Raw genomic sequence first — 26,195 nt, 5'->3', positions numbered from 1 at the left:
AATTCTAAGTAATTGTTCTTTATTTGTTCATCACTCCTACACCACACCCCAAAATCAAAATGGCAAAATAACTTTTCCAATTGGAGATGGAAGACAAAAGACGTTTCTATCATTAAACATGTTCCATTAGCAATTGTGAATATCTCAAATGATCAAATCGTGATGCCTGAAATCAACCAAGAACAAAAAGCTAAACATGCAAATAACTTACCAGTACTGAATACCAACAAAATATACCTAACTTGAACAAACACTGAATGACTTTTCTGTTAAACTCTTAGGTTCTGCATTCGTTGAACTTTGAAAGACATCGGTGAAACAGAGGTGTAGTCTGTTTTCCTTGATAAAAAAACATGCTCAGAGTTTGTCCTTAAAGTACCTCTGGACTGGCATCTAAAATCCCTATAACTCCTTCAGATCTAGTACTAATAACACTGAAACTCAACCTGAATAAAATAACTAATCAAGTTCATCAGGGATATTACATTCTCAGGGCAGCTTTAAAAATGTGGCAGGTGATGGCGCTATTGCTTCGAAATGGCTTGTTTTTATGACATCACTTAGGCGCTGGAACGCTGTCATCCAATCAGATGTGTATCGTGTACCCCTCGGACCCGTAAGAGGGCCTGTTGGAGAGCCTGTGCCCTCCCTCTCAAGATGTGTCCAATAGGGGGCTGAGGTGGGTGATATCGCCCTTTGCTGGTCAGCTAGCGCATCTTGTAGTCGTGGGAAATGGCCGCATCGCACAGCTGTCCTTTAAAGTCCAACTCAAAGGTGAACTCCAGGTCCCGCTGTAATACAAGAGAAGACTCTTCAGTCCACCTATAACCATTTGACAGTATTGTGTCGACCCCAACCATAGGTGCTGCCTCTGGTATTTTCTTTTCACATTGTCCTCCTACAATTTCAGCAACTATGGATGTGTAACCAGGCCAGCACAGTACGGCTTGACTTAGTAGTGGGAAAAGGGTATTTGAGATGGACACAACAGTAGGGATATTTAGCCCTTTTCAATGCTTTGATAATACATCCTTCTTTCCTCCCTCCATTTAAAGTAGTCACTGACCTACAGTTGAAGTCGGGAAGTTTACATACACCTTAAATACATTTAAACTCAGTTTTTCACAATTCCTGACATTTAATCCGAGTAAAAATTCCCTGTCTTAGGTCAGTTAGGATCTACACTTTATTTTAAGAATGTGAAATGTCAGAGTAATAGTAGAGAGGATGATTTATTTCAGCTTTAATTTCTTTCATCACATTCCTAGTGGGTCAGAAGTTTACATACACTCAATTAGTATTTAAATTGTTTAACTTGGGTCAAACATTTCGGTTAGCCTTCCACAAGCTTCCCACAATAAGTTGGGTGAATTTTGGCCCATTCCTCCTGACAGAGCTGGTGTAACTGAGTCAGGTTTGTAGGCCTCCTTGCTCGCACACACTTTTTCAGTTCTGCCCACAAATGTTCTATAGGATGAGGTCAGGGCTTTGTGATGGCCACTCCAATACCTTGAGTTTGTTGTGCTTAAGCCATTTTGCCACAACTTTGGAAGTATGCTTGGGGTCATTGTCCATTTGGAAGACCCATTTGCGACCAAGCTTTAACTTCCTGACTGATGTCTTGAGATGTTGCTTCAATATATCCACGTAATTTTCCTCCCTCATGATGCCATCTATTTTGTGAAGTGCACCAGTCCCTCCTGCAGCAAAGCACCCCCACAACATGATGCTGCCACCCCCGTGCTTCATGGTTGGGATGGTGTTCTTCGGCTTGCAAGCCTCATGCTTTTTCCTCCAAACATAACGATGGTCATTATGGCCAAACAGTTCTATTTTTGTTTCATCAGACCAGAGGACATTTCTCCAAAAAGTACGATTTTTGTCCCCATGTGCAGTTGCAAACCGTAGTCTGGCTTTTTTATGGCGGTTTTGGAGCAGTGGCTTCTTCCTTGCTGAGCGGCCTTTCAGGTTATGTAGATATAGGACTCGTTTTACTGTGGATATAGATACTTTTGTACCTGTTTCCTCCAGCATCTTCACAAGGTCCTTTGCTGTTGTTCTGGGATTGATTTGTACTTTTCGCACCAAAGTACGTTCATCTCTAGGAGACAGAACGCGTCTCCTTCCTGCGCGGTATGATGGCTGCGTGGTCCCATGGTGTTTATACTTGCGTACTATTGTTTGTACAGATGAACGTGGTACCGTCAGGCATTTGGAAATTGCTCCCAAGGATGAACCAGACTTGTGGAGGTCTCCAATTTTTTTTCTGAGGTCTTGGCTGAATTCTTTAGATTTTCCAAAGATGTCAAGCAAAGAGGCACTGAGTTTAAAAGTAGGCCTTGAAATACATCCACAGGTACACCTCCAATTGACAATGATGTCAATTAGCCTATCAGAAGCTTCTAAAGCCGTGACATCATTTTCTGGAATGTTCCAAGCTGCTTAAATGCAGAGTCAACTTAGAGTCAACTTCTGACCAACTGGAATTGTGATACAGGGAATTATGAGTGAAATAATCTGTCTGTAAACAATTGTTGGAAAAATTACTTGTGTCATCCACAAAGTAGATGTCCAAACAGACTTGCCAAAACTATAGTTTGTTAACAAGAAATTTGTGGAGTAGTTGAAAAACTAGATTTAATAACTCCAACCTAAGTGTACGTAAACTTCCAACTTCAACTGTATATAAGGTTGGATAAGTGATGGCAAGTTTCCGACCGTACTACTTTCACCAATCCAACCCTCTCCGATCTGTGAATACTTCAAATAAGGGAAGAAGGGAGGATGCATTAGAGGAGTTTTAACAGTTAAAGTCAGTGGGTGGTACAGCAATAGGATGGCGGTTTTGCGGCGTCTGAGCTAATACTCATATAGGGCTTCACTCTTAGAAAGACATATTCATAGATCATGTTAAAGACTTGACATCTTTAGTCAGGAGTCGTTGGCTGGACTATAGAAAAACCCCATCTAGAATATATTTTTTTAAAACAGCATTTTATTCTATGCTGGCCTGGAGTGAGCTGCAGTTCTAGTACAGCATAGCTCTATTCTCACCACGTTCTTTTCGTTGGGCTTGACTGCGATGCTGCCCAGTATCTCCTCTCCCTTCCTCACAGTCAGGTAGTCCTCCAGGTAAAACACTGTCTGCTTCCAGTGGGTACTGGCGGCGTCAGGAGCTGGCCATGGGAGAGAGGGGGAGGAATAGAAGGTGGGGAACAAGAGGGGAGGGAGGAGGGGGAGATGGAAGAGAGGGGGAGGAATAGGAGGAGGGGAACAAGAGAGAAGAGGCGGAGATGGAGAGAGGATTAGGAGAAAATGGATACGGTATTGAGAGACATAGGGGAGATCTCAATTGCATACACCTTGCGTCCTCTCTCCTTGTCTCCTTCTTATCACCCATTGGATAAGAAAGCCAGTGGTCCCTCCCCTCTGACCTATTCTCCAAAGGGTTTTGAGAAGGAGAGAGGACGCGATGAGTATGCAATTGAGATCTTCACAGAGATGGTGGAGAGTGAAATAATCAGGAGAGGGAGACAGAAAAAGTACCATTGGGCTGTATTTTTAACCTGTGCAGTTCCACGTAAGACCACTAGAGGGGGGTCAAGAGCTGAGAACCAGTCAACTTGTCATTATAGGAAACAGCATAGGATGTTATTAATACATGCTTTTATGTCTAGCGGTACCTTTTGATCATCAGCCTCAAACCTACACCTCACAATATCGCCCTCCCCTTGTCAAAACCTTGAAGAATTAAAATGCAAAAAATATGCTGTGCTTCCACAATCTTCCAAACAAAACCAAAGGATCATTGCCAGAGACAAGAATATTTGTGCAAGTGCTACAACTGACTGATTTACACAAAATGATTGATGTCTGTTTGAAATGACAACTTTCCATTGTTGCATAACCTGGACAGGACCCAGAAACTGAACACAGTGGTTCTCTCCCTGTAAAAGATCTCTCGCGGCTTCAGGTTCCAGACCTTATAACAACACAAGTGGCTTGTGTGGAAGATATGTAACTTATATTGTCATACACCTCATTTCAAAGGACCTAGCGTTTAGTGTACATGAATCTGGTCACATCGCGGGTTGTGTTCATTAGTGCACACCGTAGCAAAATGTTTTTGCAACGGAAAAAAAGTAGGTCTTTCTTATTGGACTAGTTCAGGTAGTCCTTCCCTGTTTCAGTCGGTTTTCTGACTCTTGGTGCCAAATGAACACAACCCATTTGTGTGTGGTGAGGTCTAACCGGTAGAGAAGCCAGTCTTCTTATGACACTTGGTGAACTCGATGTTGAAGTAGGTGACCATGGCGTGGACATAGTCGTTCCTCTGGATCTGCAGGCAGAAGGCCGTGGTGAAAGACAGGTCCTCAGGCTTCACCGTGTAGATGTCCACTTCCTTGGTCATAGGTTACAAGGGAAATATGGTACAGGGTGACATGCATCGGAAGAAAGATATCTTTCTCTCTCACCTCTCTCGCACATACACACACACACACACACACACACACACACACACACACACACACACACACACACACACACACACACACACACACACACACACACACACACACACACACACACACACACACACACACACATCACTCCCTCATACATAAAAGCACTGTCAGACATACACAAATGCACATCTCTCAAACACACGTCTTTGGCCCCATTCTGCCTCTTCAACCTCATTATCTATGGGATGATATTAGATTGTTGGGAAGCTTCATGACATGCTTTCTGATCTGCAGTGTTTTCTTCCCAGTCAGTAAACAGGTTTCTCTGCTGTGTCAGGAGCTATAATGTATTCTGTCACACTAAAGCACTTCAGGCGTGTAACTGGATGTGGAATCCACACCCTCCACCTGACTAAGCTCTACTTCCATGTTTGTGTTCTACTCTTTATTTCATTCAATTCCACCCAACATATTTGTTTATTCATTCATTCACTAATTTATTCATTCATTTATTCAATCCAGTCAGTCAGTGAGTCAATCATCTGTTTTATTAATTAATTCCTTCCTCTGTTCAATTCATCCATCCATCCTTTCATTCATACGCCCTTGAAAGCATGGCACCTCTCAGCATCAAATACTTTCCTCCTGAAGATAATTCCCACAGCATCTCATACCTCTCACACTGAAATGGAGGATATATTCTCTCTTTTGGATGATTGATGTGACATTGGACAGGACAGACAGGCCGTCATTGGACAGGACAGACAGGTCGTCATTGGACAGGACAGACAGGCCGTCATTGAACAGGACAGACAGGCCGTCATTGGGCAGGACAGACAGGCCGTCATTGGGCAGGACAGACAGGCCGTCATTGGACAGGACAGACAGGCCGTCATTGGACAGGACAGGACAGCAGTGTTAAATTCCAATGTGTCACACAGACCTGGGAGTGCCAGGCCTATTTATGGCTCAGATACGGTGGCTGGCATGGGTCCCACTGTGAAGTCTGTACAGTCTAGAAACACACAGTCTAGACACATTCATTGACATGCAAATCACAGACAGAGACACGGAACCCATTTAGGGCTCATCATAACTCTCTGTGACATTTCAATTTTGGAAAGTCATTTTTTAAGTCTGTCTGGATTCAGGCAATAAATAATAACAAGTGTGTATTATACGCAAGTGAGATTTAGATTTTTTTGTTGTTGTTGCAAATCCCAACTCCCCCTGAGTGTAGGGTCACAGCCAGGGTCAGCCATTATCTCACACACACACACACACACACACACACACACACACACACACACACACACACACACACACACACACACACACACACACACACACACACACACACACACACACACACACACACACACACACACACACACACACACAACTGACCTTGACTAGGCAGGAGTTGGTCACCACCTGTTTGGGGTCCACCACGTCCACCAGGGGCTCTCTCATGGCCACGTTACGGATGCAGGTCATGTCAAAACCGTACACGTTCTCCCACCCTGAATACACACACACACAAACACACACACACACACACACACACACACACACACACACACACACACACACACACACACACACACACACACACACACACACACACACACACACACACACACACACACACACACACACACACACACACACACAGATATGAGCAAATCTGGTATCTGGCAAATCTCTGTGTCTGAAGTGGTGGTCATCACACAGACTCTCTCTCTCTCTAAGTGGTGGTCATCACACAGACTCTCTATATCTCTCTAAGTGGTGGTCATCACACAGACTCTCTATCTCTCTCTAAGTGGTGGTCATCACACAGACTCTCTCTCTAAGTGGTGGTCATCACACAGACTCTCTATCTCTCTCTAAGTGGTGGCCATCACACAGACTCTCTATCTCTCTCTAAGTGGTGGTCATCACACAGACTCTCTATCTCTCTCTAAGTGGTGGCCATCACACAGACTCTCTCTCTCTCTCTAAGTGGTGGTCATCACACAGACTCTCTCTCTCTCTCTAAGTGGTGGTCATCACACAGACTCTCTCTCTCTCTAAGTGGTGGTCATCACACAGACTCTCTATCTCTCTCTAAGTGGTGGTCATCACACAGACTCTCTCTCTCTCTAAGTGGTGGTCATCACACAGACTCTCTCTCTCTCTAAGTGGTGGTCATCACACAGACTCTCTATCTCTCTCTAAGTGGTGGTCATCACACAGACTCTCTATCTCTCTCTAAGTGGTGGTCATCACACAGACTCTCTCTCTCTCTAAGTGGTGGTCATCACACAGACTCTCTATCTCTCTCTAAGTGGTGGTCATCACACAGACTCTCTCTCTCTCTAAGTGGTGGTCATCACACAGACTCTCTATCTCTCTCTAAGTGGTGGTCATCACACAGACTCTCTCTCTCTCTCTCTAAGTGGTGGTCATCACACAGACTCTCTCTCTCTCTAAGTGGTGGTCATCACACAGACTCTCTCTCTCTCTCTAAGTGGTGGTCATCACACAGACTCTCTCTCTCTCTCTCTAAGTGGTGGTCATCACACAGACCTCTCTCTCTCTCTAAGTGGTGGTCATCACACAGACTCTCTCTCTAAGTGGTGGTCATCACACAGACTCTCTCACTCTGAGTGGTGGTCATCACACAGACTCTCTCTCTCTCTCTCTCCATGGTGGTCATCACACAGACTCTCTCTCTCTATCTCCGTGGTGGTCATCACACAGACCCCCTCTCTCTCTCAATGGTGGTCATCACACAGACTCTCTCTCTCTCTCTCTCTCTCTCAGTGGTGGTCATCCCACAGACTCTCTGTCTCTCTCTAAGTGGTGGTCATCACACAAACTCTCTCTCTCTCTCTCTAAGTGGTGGTCATCACACAGACTCGCTCTCTAAGTGGTGGTCATCACAGACTCTCTTTCTCTCTCTTTAAGTGGTGGTCATCACCCAGACTCTCTCTCTCTCTAAGTGGTGGTCATCACACAGACTCTCTCTGTGGTGGTCATCACACAGACTCTCTTTCTCTCCATGGTGGTCATCACCCAGAGTCTCTCTCTCTCTCTCTCTCTCTCTCTAAGTGGTGGTCATCACACAGATTCTCTCTCTCAGTGGTGGTCATCACACAGACTCTCTATCTCTCTCTAAGTGGTGGTCATCACACAGACTATCTCTCTCTCTAAGTGATGGTCATCACACAGTCCCCCTCTCTCTCTCAATGGTGGTCATCACACAGACCCCCTCTCTCTCAATGGTGTTCATCATACAGACTCTCTCTCGCTCTCATTAGGGGTTATCACACAGACTCTCTCAGTGGTGGTCATCACACAGACCTTCTCTCTCTCTCTCTCTCTCAGTGGTGGTCATCATACAGACCCTCACTCTCTAAGTGGTGGTCATCACACAGACTCTCTCTCTCTAAGTGGTGGTCATCACACAGAATATCTCTCACTCTCAGTGGTGGTCATCACACAGACTGTCTCTCTCTCACTCTCTCAGTGGTGGTCATCACACAGACTCTCTCACTCTAAGTGGTGGTCATCACACAGACTCTCTCTCTCTAAGTGGTGGTCATCACACAGAATATCTCTCACTCTCTCAGTGGTGGTCATCACACAGAATATCTCTCACTATCTCAGTGGTGGTCATCACACAGAATATCTCTCACTCTCTCAGTGGTGGTCATCATCCAGACTCTCTCTCTCTCCATGGTGGTCATCACCCAGACTATCTCTCTCTCTCTCTGTGGTGATCATCACACAGACTCTCTCTCTCTCAGTGGTGGTCATCACACAGACTCTCTCTCTCTCTCTAAGTGGTGGTCATCACACAGACTCTCTCTAAGTGGTGGTCATCACACAGACTCTCTCTCTCAGTGGTGGTCATCACACAGTCTCTCTCTCTCTCAGTGGTGGTCATCACACAGTCTCTCTCTCTCTCAGTGGTGGTCATCACACAGACTCTCTCTCTCTCAGTGGTGGTCATCACACAGACCCTCTCTCTCTCTCAGTGGTGGTCATCACACAGACTCTCTCTCTCTCTCAGTGGTGGTCATCACACAGACCCTCTCTCTCTCTCTAAGTGGTGGTCATCACACAGACTCTCTTTCTAAGTGGTGGTCATCACACAGACTCCCTCTAAGTGTTGGTCATCACACAGACTCTCTCTCTCTCTCTAAGTGTTGGTCATCACACAGACTCTCTCTCGCTCTCTCTCAGTGGTGGTCATCACACAGACTCTCTCAGTGGTGGTCATCACACAGACTCTCTCTCTCTCAATGGTGGTCATCACACAGACTCTCTCTCAGTGGTGGTCATCACATAGACTCTCTCTCAGTGGTGGTCATCACACAGACTCTCTCTCAGTGGTGGTCATCACACAGACTCTCTCTCTCTCTCAGTGGTGGTCATCACACGGACCCTCTCTCTCTCTCTAAGTGGTGGTCATCACACAGACTCTCTTTCTAAGTGGTGGTCATCACACAGACTCCCTCTAAGTGTTGGTCATCACACAGACTCTCTCTCTCTCTCTAAGTGTTGGTCATCACACAGACTCTCTCTCGCTCTCTCTCAGTGGTGGTCATCACACAGACTCTCTCAGTGGTGGTCATCACACAGACTCTCTCTCTCTCAGTGGTGGTCATCACACAGACTCTCTCTCTCTCTCTAAGTGGTGGTCATCACACAGACTCTCTCTAAGTGGTGGTCATCACACAGACTCTCTCTCTCAGTGGTGGTCATCACACAGTCTCTCTCTCTCTCAGTGGTGGTCATCACACAGTCTCTCTCTCTCTCAGTGGTGGTCATCACACAGACTCTCTCTCTCTCAGTGGTGGTCATCACACAGACCCTCTCTCTCTCTCAGTGGTGGTCATCACACAGACTCTCTCTCTCTCTCAGTGGTGGTCATCACACAGACCCTCTCTCTCTCTCTAAGTGGTGGTCATCACACAGACTCTCTTTCTAAGTGGTGGTCATCACACAGACTCCCTCTAAGTGTTGGTCATCACACAGACTCTCTCTCTCTCTCTAAGTGTTGGTCATCACACAGACTCTCTCTCGCTCTCTCTCAGTGGTGGTCATCACACAGACTCTCTCACTCTAAGTGGTGGTCATCACACAGACTCTCTCTCTCTAAGTGGTGGTCATCACACAGAATATCTCTCACTCTCTCAGTGGTGGTCATCACACAGAATATCTCTCACTATCTCAGTGGTGGTCATCACACAGAATATCTCTCACTCTCTCAGTGGTGGTCATCATCCAGACTCTCTCTCTCTCCATGGTGGTCATCACCCAGACTATCTCTCTCTCTCTCTGTGGTGATCATCACACAGACTCTCTCTCTCTCAGTGGTGGTCATCACACAGACTCTCTCTCTCTCTCTAAGTGGTGGTCATCACACAGACTCTCTCTAAGTGGTGGTCATCACACAGACTCTCTCTCTCAGTGGTGGTCATCACACAGTCTCTCTCTCTCTCAGTGGTGGTCATCACACAGTCTCTCTCTCTCTCAGTGGTGGTCATCACACAGACTCTCTCTCTCTCAGTGGTGGTCATCACACAGACCCTCTCTCTCTCTCAGTGGTGGTCATCACACAGACTCTCTCTCTCTCTCAGTGGTGGTCATCACACAGACCCTCTCTCTCTCTCTAAGTGGTGGTCATCACACAGACTCTCTTTCTAAGTGGTGGTCATCACACAGACTCCCTCTAAGTGTTGGTCATCACACAGACTCTCTCTCTCTCTCTAAGTGTTGGTCATCACACAGACTCTCTCTCGCTCTCTCTCAGTGGTGGTCATCACACAGACTCTCTCAGTGGTGGTCATCACACAGACTCTCTCTCTCTCAATGGTGGTCATCACACAGACTCTCTCTCAGTGGTGGTCATCACATAGACTCTCTCTCAGTGGTGGTCATCACACAGACTCTCTCTCAGTGGTGGTCATCACACAGACTCTCTCTCTCTCTCAGTGGTGGTCATCACACGGACCCTCTCTCTCTCTCTAAGTGGTGGTCATCACACAGACTCTCTTTCTAAGTGGTGGTCATCACACAGACTCCCTCTAAGTGTTGGTCATCACACAGACTCTCTCTCTCTCTCTAAGTGTTGGTCATCACACAGACTCTCTCTCGCTCTCTCTCAGTGGTGGTCATCACACAGACTCTCTCAGTGGTGGTCATCACACAGACTCTCTCTCTCTCAGTGGTGGTCATCACACAGACTCTCTCTCAGTGGTGGTCATCACACAGACTCTCTCTCAGTGGTGGTCATCACACAGACTCTCTCTCAGTGGTGGTCATCACACAGACTCTCTCTCAGTGGTGGTCATCACACAGACTCTCTCTCAGTGGTGGTCATCACACAGACTCTCTCTCAGTGGTGGTCATCACTTAGACTCTCTCTCAGTGGTGGTCATCACACAGACTCTCTCTAAGTGGTGGTCATCACACAGACTCTCTCTCAGTGGTGGTCATCACACAGACTCTCTCTCAGTGGTGGTCATCACACAGACTCTCTCTCAGTGGTGGTCATCACACAGACTCTCTCTCAGTGGTGGTCATCACACAGACTCTCTCTCAGTGGTGGTCATCACTTAGACTCTCTCTCAGTGGTGGTCATCACACAGACTCTCTTTCTAAGTGGTGGTCATCACACAGACTCCCTCTAAGTGTTGGTCATCACACAGACTCTCTCTCTCTCTCTAAGTGTTGGTCATCACACAGACTCTCTCTCGCTCTCTCTCAGTGGTGGTCATCACACAGACTCTCTCAGTGGTGGTCATCACACAGACTCTCTCTCTCTCAGTGGTGGTCATCACACAGACTCTCTCTCTCTCTCTAAGTGGTGGTCATCACACAGACTCTCTCTAAGTGGTGGTCATCACACAGACTCTCTCTCTCAGTGGTGGTCATCACACAGTCTCTCTCTCTCTCAGTGGTGGTCATCACACAGTCTCTCTCTCTCTCAGTGGTGGTCATCACACAGACTCTCTCTCTCTCAGTGGTGGTCATCACACAGACCCTCTCTCTCTCTCAGTGGTGGTCATCACACAGACTCTCTCTCTCTCTCAGTGGTGGTCATCACACAGACCCTCTCTCTCTCTCTAAGTGGTGGTCATCACACAGACTCTCTTTCTAAGTGGTGGTCATCACACAGACTCCCTCTAAGTGTTGGTCATCACACAGACTCTCTCTCTCTCTCTAAGTGTTGGTCATCACACAGACTCTCTCTCGCTCTCTCTCAGTGGTGGTCATCACACAGACTCTCTCACTCTAAGTGGTGGTCATCACACAGACTCTCTCTCTCTAAGTGGTGGTCATCACACAGAATATCTCTCACTCTCTCAGTGGTGGTCATCACACAGAATATCTCTCACTATCTCAGTGGTGGTCATCACACAGAATATCTCTCACTCTCTCGGTGGTGGTCATCATCCAGACTCTCTCTCTCTCCATGGTGGTCATCACCCAGACTATCTCTCTCTCTCTCTGTGGTGATCATCACACAGACTCTCTCTCTCTCAGTGGTGGTCATCACACAGACTCTCTCTCTCTCTCTAAGTGGTGGTCATCACACAGACTCTCTCTAAGTGGTGGTCATCACACAGACTCTCTCTCTCAGTGGTGGTCATCACACAGTCTCTCTCTCTCTCAGTGGTGGTCATCACACAGTCTCTCTCTCTCTCAGTGGTGGTCATCACACAGACTCTCTCTCTCTCAGTGGTGGTCATCACACAGACCCTCTCTCTCTCTCAGTGGTGGTCATCACACAGACTCTCTCTCTCTCTCAGTGGTGGTCATCACACAGACCCTCTCTCTCTCTCTAAGTGGTGGTCATCACACAGACTCTCTTTCTAAGTGGTGGTCATCACACAGACTCCCTCTAAGTGTTGGTCATCACACAGACTCTCTCTCTCTCTCTAAGTGTTGGTCATCACACAGACTCTCTCTCGCTCTCTCTCAGTGGTGGTCATCACACAGACTCTCTCAGTGGTGGTCATCACACAGACTCTCTCTCTCTCAATGGTGGTCATCACACAGACTCTCTCTCAGTGGTGGTCATCACATAGACTCTCTCTCAGTGGTGGTCATCACACAGACTCTCTCTCAGTGGTGGTCATCACACAGACTCTCTCTCTCTCTCAGTGGTGGTCATCACACGGACCCTCTCTCTCTCTCTAAGTGGTGGTCATCACACAGACTCTCTTTCTAAGTGGTGGTCATCACACAGACTCCCTCTAAGTGTTGGTCATCACACAGACTCTCTCTCTCTCTCTAAGTGTTGGTCATCACACAGACTCTCTCTCGCTCTCTCTCAGTGGTGGTCATCACACAGACTCTCTCAGTGGTGGTCATCACACAGACTCTCTCTCTCTCAATGGTGGTCATCACACAGACTCTCTCTCAGTGGTGGTCATCACATAGACTCTCTCTCAGTGGTGGTCATCACACAGACTCTCTCTCAGTGGTGGTCATCACACAGACTCTCTCTCAGTGGTGGTCATCACACAGACTCTCTCTCAGTGGTGGTCATCACACAGACTCTCTCTCAGTGGTGGTCATCACTTAGACTCTCTCTCAGTGGTGGTCATCACACAGACTCTCTCTAAGTGGTGGTCATCACACAGACTCTCTCTCAGTGGTGGTCATCACACAGACTCTCTCTCAGTGGTGGTCATCACACAGACTCTCTCTCAGTGGTGGTCATCACACAGACTCTCTCTCAGTGGTGGTCATCACACAGACTCTCTCTCAGTGGTGGTCATCACTTAGACTCTCTCTCAGTGGTGGTCATCACACAGACTCTCTCTAAGTGGTGGTCATCACACAGACTCTCTCTCAGTGGTGGTCATCACACAGACTCTCTCTCAGTGGTGGTCATCACTTAGACTCTCTCTCAGTGGTGGTCATCACACAGACTCTCTCTCAGTGGTGGTCATCACACAGACTCTATTGGCACTGTGTTGGATTGGAATAGTGTCTCAAGTTTTAGATTGAGATTAAAACGGTTATTCTATATTTGCTGCCTAGGATCGATAACAACCCTCAGAAACAGTGGAAAGATAGCACAGCTTTACAGTTGCCAAAAACGTGGGCTCAGTCCTTCCACCCTCCCTGAGTGTGTCTATCTGGTGTTGCTCTAGTGAGAGACAGGGGCCTTAAATACTCTTCTACTATGTCTGGCAGCCTTGTATTATAGGTCTACTTCAGTTAGGGTTAAGAACAGAGCAGACAGGCTCTCCCTCTCTTACCTCCATCCCTCCTCTACACAGCTCTCTGTAGTCTAGTCCAACCCAGAGGCTGGAGGAGAGAGCCTACCGGAAGAGGGAGAGGATAGGATACCTCCAGCATACATACAGTATACACACAGTAGCTAAGAAATGGAGACGGAAGGATGTTCTCACAGTGTATCTTGAAGTCCTTGTACTGCCTGTCCTCGATGGCCACCACATACAGGGCAGCCCTGTCAGGAAACATCAGCCCTCCAGGCTTCTGAATGTGAGAGGAGACACCAACATAAATTTAGTTGAGATACACCTCATAGAGAATAGAGACATCCTACAGTCACAAGCATTGTCTGCACACCTGGCATCCTGTAACATTAGCTCATACCCGGTCTAAAACCCTGAAGCAGCAACACTGGTTAGAAACCAGATCGTCCTCTCGCTGGGCGCTATAAGCAGGACCTTTGTCGATATGTGGATGCACACACACACACACACACACACACACACACACACACACACACACACACACACACACACACACACACACACACACACACACACACACACACACACACACACACACACACACACACACACACACCGCACGCACACACACCACACACACACGCATAAACGTACATGCACACACACATGCACATACATTATTGCACACATACATGCATGCATGTACAGTTGTAGGATCTTCATTTGATCTATATTGTCACAGAAAAATTATCCTGCAGCAACAGGATTTGAACGTTTAGTCCATAACGTTGCTTGATCGGTGGTTAGGCTATTAGCTGGACAAAAGTAGGCTACATGAAAAGTGAAATATTGTTAATATAACCGTGTGTTATTTATGTACATTTTCAAAGCTCATCTGCATTTACTGCGGTGCAAGAAAATTCTCAGCAACAAAAGACTGACCAAATTAAGATCCCACACCTGTATTATCTCTCTATCTTTCTTTCTCTCTTGCTCTCTCTCTCTCTCTCTCTCTCTCTCTCTCTCTCTCTCTCACACACACACACACACCAATACACAAAAACAAACACACAGGCTTACTAGCCATTTGTCCCTGGCGAAGATGACCGTATTGAGCATAGACTCGTAGAAGAGACAGTAGCCCATCCACTCTGAGATGATGATGTCTACTTTCTCCACTGGCAGCTCCACCTCCTCCACCTTCCCATTGAAGATGGTGATGACTGAAGGACAGGACACAGAATGTCACTCACAACACAGACTCCACTACACTAAACACTCTACTATACTAAACAATCTACTACACTAAACACTCCACTCCACTAAACACTCCACTACACTAAACACTCTACTATACTAAACACTATACTACACTAAATACTCCACTACACTAAACACTCCACTATACTAAACACTATACTACACTAAATACTCCACTACACTAAACACTACACTATACTAAACACTCCACTACACTAAACACTACACTACACTAAACACTCTACTACACTAAACACTCTACTACACTAAACACTCCACTACACTAAACACTCCACTACACTAAACACCACACTACACTAAACACTCCACTACACTAAACACTACACTATACTAAACACTACACTACACTAAACACTCTACTATACTAAACAATCTACTACACTAAACACTCCACTCCACTAAACACTCCACTACACTAAACACTCCACTATACTAAACACTCTACTACACTAAATACTCCACTACACTAAACACTACACTATACTAAACACTCCACTACACTAAACACTCTACTACACTAAACACTCTACTACACTAAACACTCCACTACACTAAACACTCCACTACACTAAACACCACACTACACTAAACACTCCACTACACTAAACACTACACTATACTAAACACTCCACTACACTAAACACTCTACTACACTAAACACTCTACTATACTAAACACACTACTACACTAAACACTCTACTATACTAAACACTCCACTACACTAAACACTCTACTATACTAAACAATCTACTACACTAAACACTCCACTCCACTAAACCCTCCACTACACTAAACACTCCACTATACTAAACACTCTACTACACTAAATACTCCACTACACTAAACACTACACTATACTAAACACTCCACTACACTAAACACTACACTATACTAAACACACTACTACACTAAACACTCTACTACACTAAACACTCCACTACACTAAACACTCTACTATACTAAACAATCTACTATACTAAACACTCCACTACACTAAACACTCTACTATACTAAACAATCTACTACACTAAACACTCCACTACACTAAACACTCTACTATACTAAACACTCCACTACACTAAACACTCTACTATACTAAACAATCTACTACACTAAACACTCCACTCCACTAAACACTCCACTACACTAAACACTCTACTATACTAAACACTACACTACACTAAACACTCCACTACACTAAAAACTCCACTATACTAAACATTCCACTACACTAAACACTTCACTACACTAAACACTCTACTATGCTAAACACTCTACTACACTAAACACTCCACTACACTAAAAACTCTACTACACTAAAAACTCCACTATACTAAACACTCCACTACACTAAACACTCCACTACACTAAACACTCTACTATACTAAACACTACACTACACTAAACACTCCACTACACTAAAAACTACACTATACTAAACACTCCACTACACTAAACACTTCACTACACTAAACACTCTACTATGCTAAACACTCTACTACACTAAACACTCCACTACACTAAAAACTCTACTACACTAAAAACTCCACTATACTAAACACTCCACTACACTAAACACTTCACTACACTAAACACTCTACTATGCTAAACACTCCACTACACTAAACATTCCACTACACTAAAGACTCCACTATACTAAACACTCCACTACACTAAACACTACTATACTAAACACTCCACTACACTAAACATTCCACTACACTAAAGACTCCACTATACTAAACACTCCACTATACTAAACACTCCACTAAACTAAACACTCCACTACACTAAAGACTCCACTATACTAAACACTCCACTACACTAAACACTACTACACTAAACACTCCACTACACTAAAGACTCCAGTACACAACACCCCACTACACTAAACACTCCACTACACTAAACACTCCACGACACTAAATACTCCACTACACTAAACACTACTCTACACCAAACACTGCACTCCACTACACCAAACACTCCACTACAACAAAAATATATTCTGAATGTTAGAATAACATTGATCAAGTGTCAATGTTCCACTTTTTGTTCTGGGTCATTCAATTAGATGTCCATCTGTGGAGTTCCATCAATGTGACATTTCAGAGTGGTGATCAGTGACATACAGCTCATTCTGATTGATGTCTCAGTTTAGGGATGTTTTGTTTGGGAGGAGAGCTGCCAGCCGGAGTCCAGGGTGAAGATGTCTGTCTGAATATCTCTCTCTCTCTCCCTTTCCCTCTATCTCTCTCTCTCCCCTGCCTCTCTAACTTCCTCTCCCCCCCCCCCCTCTCTCTCTCTCTCTCATTGATACTTTATCAATGTTAATATATCATGTTATCTCTCAGTAAGCCAGCTGTCTCCCCCACTGCACCCATATAGTAATAAGGATCCACAGAACATGAGTAGCCTATGATGTGTACTATGCATATTATGGTTCCAAGTTGCCTTTAGACACAGTTCTAGAATCAGAAGTTGCCTTTAGACACAGTTCTAGAATCAGAAGTTGCCTTTAGACACAGTTCTAGAATCAGAAGTTGCCTTTAGACACAGTTCTAGAATCAGAAGTTGCCTTTAGACACAGTTCTAGAATCAGAAGTTGCCTTTAGACACAGTTCTAGAATCAGAAGTTGCCTTTAGACACAGTTCTAGAATCAGAAGTTGCCTTTAGACACAGTTCTAGAATCAGAAGTTGCCTTTAGACACAGTTCAGTTTATCCTCCCCAAATCCTTGTCCCTTGACTAGTTAACTTGTAGCATGTAACTTTGACAGGACATAGCCATGTCGCCTACCCTGTGTGAACCTATATAGATGATTGGTTTGTAGTGTAGCTCTTACCATTGTGTAGGTGGTTGGACTTGATGATCTTCTCAGAATACTCTGATATACTTGAACACTCAATCTGGGGAACATAACAAGAAGGAACAAACACAGGTTTGATGAATGTCAGTAAATAAAGAAAAGGACTGCTCCTGTGCTTTATTCAGTGGAGAAATGTTGGATGTGCACATCACCTACATACTCGTTGATGAATGTTAGGTCTGACATTAGTCTACAGGTACACACACACACACACACACACACACACACACACACACACACACACACACACACACACACACACACACACACACACACACACACACACACACACACACACACACACACACACACCACACACACACAAGGGCACCCACTGCAATCATTGCAGCTTTTCCACTCATCCTAGATCCAATCTCCACTTTATCAAAAATGTTATCCATGTGCTGTATCTTTTCCCTATATATATATATGATTCTTATATATGATTCATAAGACCATTTGGGATGCAGACATTGACTCTGTGATCTTCTGCATTAGCGATCATCTGGACGGGAGCCTGGAGATGTGCCTCTGATGTGTGTTAGCTTGTTAGCATTACAGAGGCGACACTGGTGTAGTTACATGGCAGGATCTCAGAAGGGTTAGCCAAGATGCTAATGGAGGACAATTTACACCATGAACCGGAAGCAGGTTGCTGGTTTCTGTGTGTGTGTGTGTGTGTGTGTGTGTGTGTGTGTGTGTGTGTGTGTGTGTGTGTGTGTGTGTGTGTGTGTGTGTGTGTGTGTGTGTGTGTGTGTGTGTGTGTGTGTGTGTGTGTGTGTGTGTGGGGGGGGGGGGGGGGGGGGGGGGGGGGGGGGGGGGGAACAAGTGTCAGTGCTACACCCACCAGGACTTGTATCATTTATATCCACTTCAACTCAACAGACAGATCAGACGACTGTACGACAGTCGAATATCAAACATCAAGTCCTTTTGTTCCTCAGCCTGGTTCACACTACAGGGCCAACCCGAGCCAGGCCACGCCGATCTGGGCTGGCCTGGTAACGCATCCACCATGGCTGCTTGAGCCATGCTGGAAAAGGACAATGTGAAAGGAAAATATAAAACCCAGCAGGGTATGGTTCAGCTCGGCCCTATAGTGTCCAACAGCCATCTGTTAAATGCATAGTCAGGGGCGCGTTCAGAAGCACGCAACGTTTTGGAACGTTTAGATAGAAATAGGCTATGTAGAACGAACATGCCTCTCCACATGGAGAATTAAGGAATCACATCAGCTCTATTCATGGAATGTCTATCTGCAACGTTCGACAACGTTTGGCAAATGAACAGTGTGAAAAATGTGTTTTGTGTTTAAAGCAGGACAAGGACTCTCACCCCGTACACGTGCCTGGCGCCCGCGTTGGCAGCGAACATGGACAGGATGCCTGTCCCACTGCCCACGTCCAGAACTATCTTGTCCTTGAACATGTGCTTGTTGTGGTACATGGCATTCCTATAGGTCAGGGTCCGTACTTCATCCTTCAGCATCTCCTGTCCAACAGGGAACAAGATGGGAATGTTGATAGGATTGGGAATCTCACAGAGAGCTGAATCCTAACTTTTATTTAAGTCGAATTTTCACTTAGGGCTGGATTCAATCCTTATCACAGAAGTATTGCGGAATATCCCGTCTTTAGTCATGCATTGGTGTCAATGGGAGACTAAGTGAATATTTGACTTATGTGGAAGTTAGGATTTCCAGAATGTGCAAGACTTTGTAGCTCTGTGACAATGACTAGGTCCAGGAGTTTTACCTGGTCAGGTCATGGGGTCAGGAAAAACATGATACCATGATACACAGAGGATGTCAAGCTCAAAAAGACTTAACCCTATCAGTCCCGAGATCCCAGCGAAGAGCGGCTTTTCATTCATCTGACTTTCAGTTATCTGCATGTCCAGCCCTCATATTTAGCCTCACAATGAAGTGTTTTACCATTTTATTTTCAGGACAACCAGGGCTACGAGTAGAACACAAAACGCAATTTGACTTAAACAGTTGCATTCATGGGTTTTATTGACAAATGTCAATTTAAAAACTAAGGTCTGTGAAAAAATGTATATCTAACAACTGTTTGGAGTTTGGAGTTTGTGACATCAACTATGTGAGCTTATCATAGTATTACAGACAGTATGTCCTGGGATTTCCTATGATCTTCTATGTAGAAGAACCCCTTACCTTCTAATCACTCTTGTGTGGCTTGTCTGCTTCATAGAGCAAAGTAGTTTTTCATAGATAGCTTTTAATAGCTTGTAGCTCAAAACATTCGGACTCTACAGATATTTTTGTATAAAAGACCCAGACACCCTTTGGGATCCGCCCTTGTCTCAAAAACGCCGCTCTAGTGCAGCCCCCATTAATCACACAGACTAATGGTGTCTATGGGTGCAGAAGAAATAAACAAATCCAATGGTACAACCCAGAAGTCTGTAACTCAAACACACTATGTTAAAAAAGGGCTTAGATGTCCAAAACGCCCTGGCAATACGGTGGGACTCATTGGGTTAATATCAGGCTAAGAGAGATTCAACAGAGTGTGGAAAATGTGTATATAAATGTCCTCATACAGGACGTAATGAATATGCTACACTGAACAATTCAGAAGTGGGAGGTACATGTGTGTGTCCCAAATGTCCCCATATTGTATAGCGCACTACTTTCCACCAGATCCCTATGGGCCCTGTTTGAAAGAAGTGTCCTACATAGTGAATATGGTGCCATTTGGGACGTAGTACATGTCCTCTTAAACATGTAGAAATGACAGCTTCTGGATTTCTATTAATAGAAAACGATCATTGTGACAGAGGCAGTATTTAGGCTGCATCGCTGGAACAGGCTCTTTAAACTGTGTCTATCTGCACATGCACACACACTCACACATTTTATCGGGGGCAGTTCTGTTCTTGGGTCTGCTTGGCATTCAGACTGTAACCTGACCCACATGCTAAATAAAGACCTCGATAGAAACACATTTTTTGGTTGTTCCCATTCTCTTTTAGGTTACCTAGAGCATCTGGGGTATGAGTCTGACACTTCAATAGATCACTATCTGTGGTATGAGCCTGACACTTCAATAGATCATTATCTGGGGTATGAGTCTGACACTTCAATAGATCACTATCTGGGGTATGAGTCTGACACTTCAATAGATCACTATCTGGGGTATGAGTCTGACACTTCAATAGATCACTATCTGGGGTATGAGTCTGACACTTCAATAGATCACTATCTGGGGTATGAGTCTGACACTTCAATAGATCACTATCTGGGGTATGAGTCTGACACTTCAATAGATCACTATCTGGGGTATGAGTCTGACACTTCAATAGATCACTATCTGTGGTATGAGTCTGTCACTTCAATAGATCACTATCTGTGGTATGAGTCTGACACTTCAATAGATCACTATCTGGGGTATGAGTCTGACACTTCAATAGATCACTATCTGGGGTATGAGTCTGACACTTCAATAGATCACTATCTGGGGTATGAGTCTGACACTTCAAAAAATCACTATCTGGCGTATGAGTCTGACACTTCAATAGATCACTATCTGGGGTATGAGTCTGACACTTCAATAGATCACTATCTGGGGTATGAGTCTGACACTTCAATAGATCACTATCTGGGGTATGAGTCTGACACTTCAATAGATCACTATCTGGGGTATGAGTCTGACACTTCAATAGATCACTATCTGTGGTATGAGTCTGACACTTCAATAGATCACTATCTGGGGTATGAGTCTGACACTTCAATAGATCACTATCTGGGGTATGAGTCTGACACTTCAATAGATCACTATCTGGGGTATGAGTCTGACACTTCAATAGATCACTATCTGGGGTATGAGTCTGAAACTTCAATAGATCACCTCTGGGGTATGAGTCTGACACTTCAATAGATCACTATCTGGGGTATGAGTCTGACACTTCAATAGATCACGTCTGGGGTATGAGTCTGACACTTCAATAGATCACTATCTGGGGTATGAGTCTGACACTTCAATGCCTCGCCCTCTTTCCTTATCCATGCCAGGTACCAGGATGTCAGTCCCATGATAGTCAGTCAGTTAAGCAGGCAGGCAGGCAGTCAACCAGTCAGTCCGTTAGTCAGTCAAGCAGGCAGGCAGTCAGCAAACCAGTCAGTCCATTAGTCAGTTCCTTAGTTGTTCAGTCAGTCCGTCTGTACGTCTGCTTGTCAATCCATCAATTAAATGTGCTGGCAGCTGCATCCGAAAACGTGTAAAGCCTAAACCCCCCAGAGAGCAAGCAGTGGTTACAAAACATCCCAACAGGCAGGATAGTAAGAACATCCATGAGTCTCCTACCTACAGTGCCTCCAGAAAATATTCACACCACTTGACTTTTTCCACATTCTGTTGTGTTACAGACTTTTTTTGGTCACTGGCCCACACACAATAGCGTATAATGTCAACGTGGAATTACATTTTTAGAATTTTGTACAAATGAATAACAAATTAAAAGTTGAAATGTCTTGAGCAATAAGTATTCAAACCCTTTGTTATGGAAAGCCTAAATAAGTTCAGGAGTACAAATTTGCTTAACAAGTCACATATTAATGTATATATTAATTGCATGGACTCACTCTGTGTGCAATAATAGTGTTTAATTAACACGATTTTTGAACAACTACCTCATCTCTGAACCCCACACATACAATTATCTGTAAGATCCCTCAGTCGAGCAGTGAACTTCAAACAGATTGAGCCACAAAGACCAGGGAGGTTTTCCAATGCCTCCCAAAGAAGGGCACCTGTTGGTTATAATTATAATTAATTATGCTTTGGATGGTGTATTAATACACCCAGTCACTACAAAGATACAGGCGTCCTTCCTAACTCAGTTGCCGGAGAGGAAGGAAAACGCTCAGGGATTTCACCATGAGGCCAATAGTGACTTTAAAACTGTTAAATAGTTTAATGGATGTTATAGGACAAAACTGAGGATGGATAAACAACATTGTAGTTACTCCACAATATAAGCCTGATTGACAGAGTGAAAAGAAGGAAGCCTGTGCAGAATAAAAAATATTCCAAAACATGAATCATGTTTGCAATAAGGCACTAAAGTAAAACTGCAAAAAATGTGGCAAAGAAATTCACTTTAGGTTCTGAATACAAAGTGTTATGTTTGGGGCAAATCCATCACTAAGTACCACTCTACATATTTTTAAGCATGGTGGTGGCTGCATCCTGTTATGGGTATGCTTGTCATTGTCAAGGAAGAGAGAATTTTTATTTTTTAATGATAAAAAAACGGAATAGAGCTAAGCACAGGCAAAATCCTAGAGGAAAACAGGTTCAGTCTGCTTTCCGACAGACAATGGGAGACAAATGCACCTTTCAGCAGGACAATAACCTAAAACACAAGGCCAAATATACACTGGAGTTGCTTACCAAGACGTCATTGAATGTTCCTGAGTTGCCTAGTTACAGTTTTGACTTATATCGGCTTGAAAATCTATGGCAAAACTTGAAAATGGCTGTCTAGCAATGATCAACAACCAATTTGACAGAGCTTGAAGAATGTTTTTAAGAATAATGTGCAAATATTGTACAATACAATCCAAGTGTGCAAAGCTCTTAGAGACTTGCCCAGAATGACTCACAGCTGTAATCACTGACAAAGGTGATTCTAACATGTATTGACTTAGGGGGTTGTATACTTATCTCATCAAGGTATATTAATATTTTATTTTGTAGAACTTGTTGTTTTTTTAAAACAAATTTTCAAAATGTTCTTCCAGTTTCACATTACAGAGTATGTGGATTGTTGACAAAAAACCAACAATTAAATCCATTTGAATCCCACTTTGTAACACAACAAAATTTGGAAAAAGTAAAGGGTTGTGAATACTTTCTGAAGGCACTATATCTACCTCATGGATGAGTCTCCTACCTACCTCATGGATGAGTCTCCCACCTACCTCATGGATGAGTATCCTACCTACCTACCCACCTACCTCGTGGATGAGTCTCCTACCTACCTACCTACCTACCTACCTACCTACCTACCTACCTACCTACCTACCTACCTACCTACCTACCTACCTACCTACCTACCTACCTACCTACCTACCTACCTACCTACCTACCTACCTACCTACCTACCTACCTACCTACCTCATGGGTGAGTCCCCTACCTACCTCATGTATGAGTCTCCTACCTACCTATCTGATGGATGAGTCTCCTACCCACCTACCTACTTCATGGATGAGTCCCCTGCCTACCTCATGGATGCCAAAGTGGGCATAGGAGTCAAAGTAGTAGTCCTGCGATGTCATTTCCTCTGGGTTGAGCAGCTTTGCCATCTTGCCGCGCCCGGGGCAGGTGGGCAGGGCCGCTACATGGGGCGTATGTGGAGGGTGTGGCACATGGTGGACAGTAGGCACAGGTTTGGGCAAGGAGGCAGGCTGAAAGGACTGCGACTGGGGGGTAGTGATGGTACGCTGCCGCTAAGAGAGAGGAGGGGGTGAGGCAGAGAGAAATAGGGAATATGAAGACAGAGAGAGGAGGGGGTGAGGCAGAGAGAAATAGGGAATATTAAGATAGAGAGGAGGGGGTGAGGCAGAGAGAAATAGGGAATATGAAGACAGAGAGAAGGGGGTGAGGCAGAGAGAAATAGGGAATATGAAGACAGAGAGAAGGGGGTGAGGCAGAGAGAAATAGGGAATATGAAGACAGAGAGAAGGGGGTGAGGCAGAGAGAAATAGGGAATATTAAGATAGAGAGGAGGGGGTGAGGCAGAGAGAAATAGGGAATATGAAGACAGAGAGAAGGGTAGGGATAGCGCAAATAAAGAGACAGAAATAAAGATAGACAATGTGGGGAGGAAAGAGAGATGGGAGAGTGAGAGATGAAACGGTGGGAGGGAGAGAGAGATATATATAGAGAGAGGAAGGAAGGGAGAGCAAGAGAGAGATTGAGAATTAGGGACAGACAAAAGTGAGTGGAGGTGTATTTGAAGAGAGGGCACTTGAACATTATCAGAGAAGAACAACAGGACTGGATCTGTTTGCAGTAACAAATCGCTTTCAATACAGTGCACTTTAATTCAAAACCATTTGTTATAGCATTACATGGCTAAATGTGTTATTTACAAATACAGTGAAGCACTTAGAATGCATTAGAGGTCACTTGGTAGGCTAGATTACATAATGTTACGCATCTACCCGTTTTCAGAGCAGCAGGAGTCCATGCGACAGATTGTGCCGAACGGATAGTGAAATCAGCACCAAGGACAGCGCACACGCTAACCACTACAGATCATTTCTGCATTGCATTTCTTTGCAAATATGATATTTTAACGGGATATATGCCATAACAATTTACAAAAACAACTAAACGTTGCATGTGTCTGCATTGCTTTTTACAGACACCAGTAGTCGACACTATATTAATTACTTCAAAACTGACAAAGACACAAAAACATTAATAAACAGAACAATCAGTAATTGATTATTATCGATTATATCAATATAACGAAAGATTTTGACCAGCATATGTCACTCCTTGGATCATTTACCAGCGAACTGACATACCTCAGAATTGTCCGGCTCCGCCATTTTTCTCCGTAGGAGCAGGCAACGCGAGTGCCTCAGTCCCATATTGAGCCAACGAGATTTCTTCAACCCAGGGAGGGAAAAATCTTATATTAAATAAACTTAGTAGCTCTCTTTGGATGAGCTAGATTTGTTTTCTCTAGATTGACTTTCATAAATGATGCAAACGTTTAATATCAGAAATAGTTAATATTTTAGGCTAAATTCCAACTTATTGTTAGCCCCCTAAAAAGTTATCATGCTCTTCTAAAACGTTTGTTTCACATCGATAAAAACGACAGCTATCCATGTTGTAAAAGTTACAGGTGGTTCCTGTAGAAGCACTTGGGCATCAATTGCACCAGCACCCCGAATAAACCTTCCTCTCTCCTCTAGCACACTGCAACATATGCCTATGATGCAAGCAAACTATACCAAAATGCCTGTAGTCCACGTTAGGAAAATACATCCTCATTCTCGGCTTCCCCTCAACAGTTGTTTTCCACGTCTGTCAACATATCTCACAAGTCGTTGGCTTGAAATCGCCCCGTCAGTGATATTTTATTCGGAGAACGATGCGCTATCCTCCGTTTGACTTGGCTACGTTCCCATGGCAAAAGTTGAACTTGACTATTGAGTTGGAGCTGTTCATTAAGGTTTTACAGGCAGTCAGGCACCCGTTTTTCCAAGAACCGGGTTGTGATCAGAAGTTATAAATCGATGCCTCCCACGCGCCAGATGCTTCTCTTCACCTTCACACCAGATTTTCCGGCGGAATATAGAGAGA

The 26,195-nt window shown here is 44.5% G+C and overlaps 1 protein-coding gene across 1 annotated transcript; it reads right to left on the bottom strand.

The window, feature by feature from the left end:
* Window positions 1-2: 2 nt before the first annotated feature.
* On the bottom strand, window positions 3-26,195 carry LOC106609630 (protein arginine N-methyltransferase 8-B). The gene is made up of 10 exons (XM_045700037.2): window positions 25,409-26,195; window positions 24,098-24,322; window positions 19,182-19,337; window positions 17,823-17,886; window positions 14,777-14,919; window positions 13,889-13,976; window positions 5,874-5,989; window positions 4,252-4,402; window positions 3,055-3,176; window positions 3-791 (listed from the first exon to the last, which is right to left on the bottom strand). The coding sequence occupies exons 1-10, from the start codon at window positions 25,472-25,474 to the stop codon at window positions 708-710; spliced, it is 1,215 nt and encodes a 404-aa protein (XP_045555993.1). The 5' UTR covers window positions 25,475-26,195; the 3' UTR covers window positions 3-707.

Source organism: Salmo salar, chromosome 17, assembly GCF_965601325.2.
Source record: "Salmo salar chromosome 17, fSalSal1, whole genome shotgun sequence".
Taxonomy (NCBI): Eukaryota; Metazoa; Chordata; class Actinopteri; order Salmoniformes; family Salmonidae; genus Salmo; species Salmo salar.
The sequence above is the reverse complement of the archived record's forward strand: the minus strand, read 5'-3'. Positions and strand labels throughout refer to the sequence as shown.

What these genes read in the sequence shown, in the direction of transcription:
- LOC106609630 (XM_045700037.2), bottom strand. Translation starts at nt 25,474, where the DNA reads ATGGGACTGAGGCACTCGCGTTGCCTGCTCCTACGGAGAAAAATGGCG. An exon ending in GTCCAACCACCTACACAATG is followed by an intron (nt 14,920 to 17,822) that starts GTAAGAGCTACA and finishes CCTGTCCTTCAG; the next exon opens with TCATCACCATCTTCAATGGG. An exon ending in GAAGACTGGCTTCTCTACCG is followed by an intron (nt 3,177 to 4,251) that starts GTTAGACCTCAC and finishes TCCCATGGCCAG; the next exon opens with CTCCTGACGCCGCCAGTACC.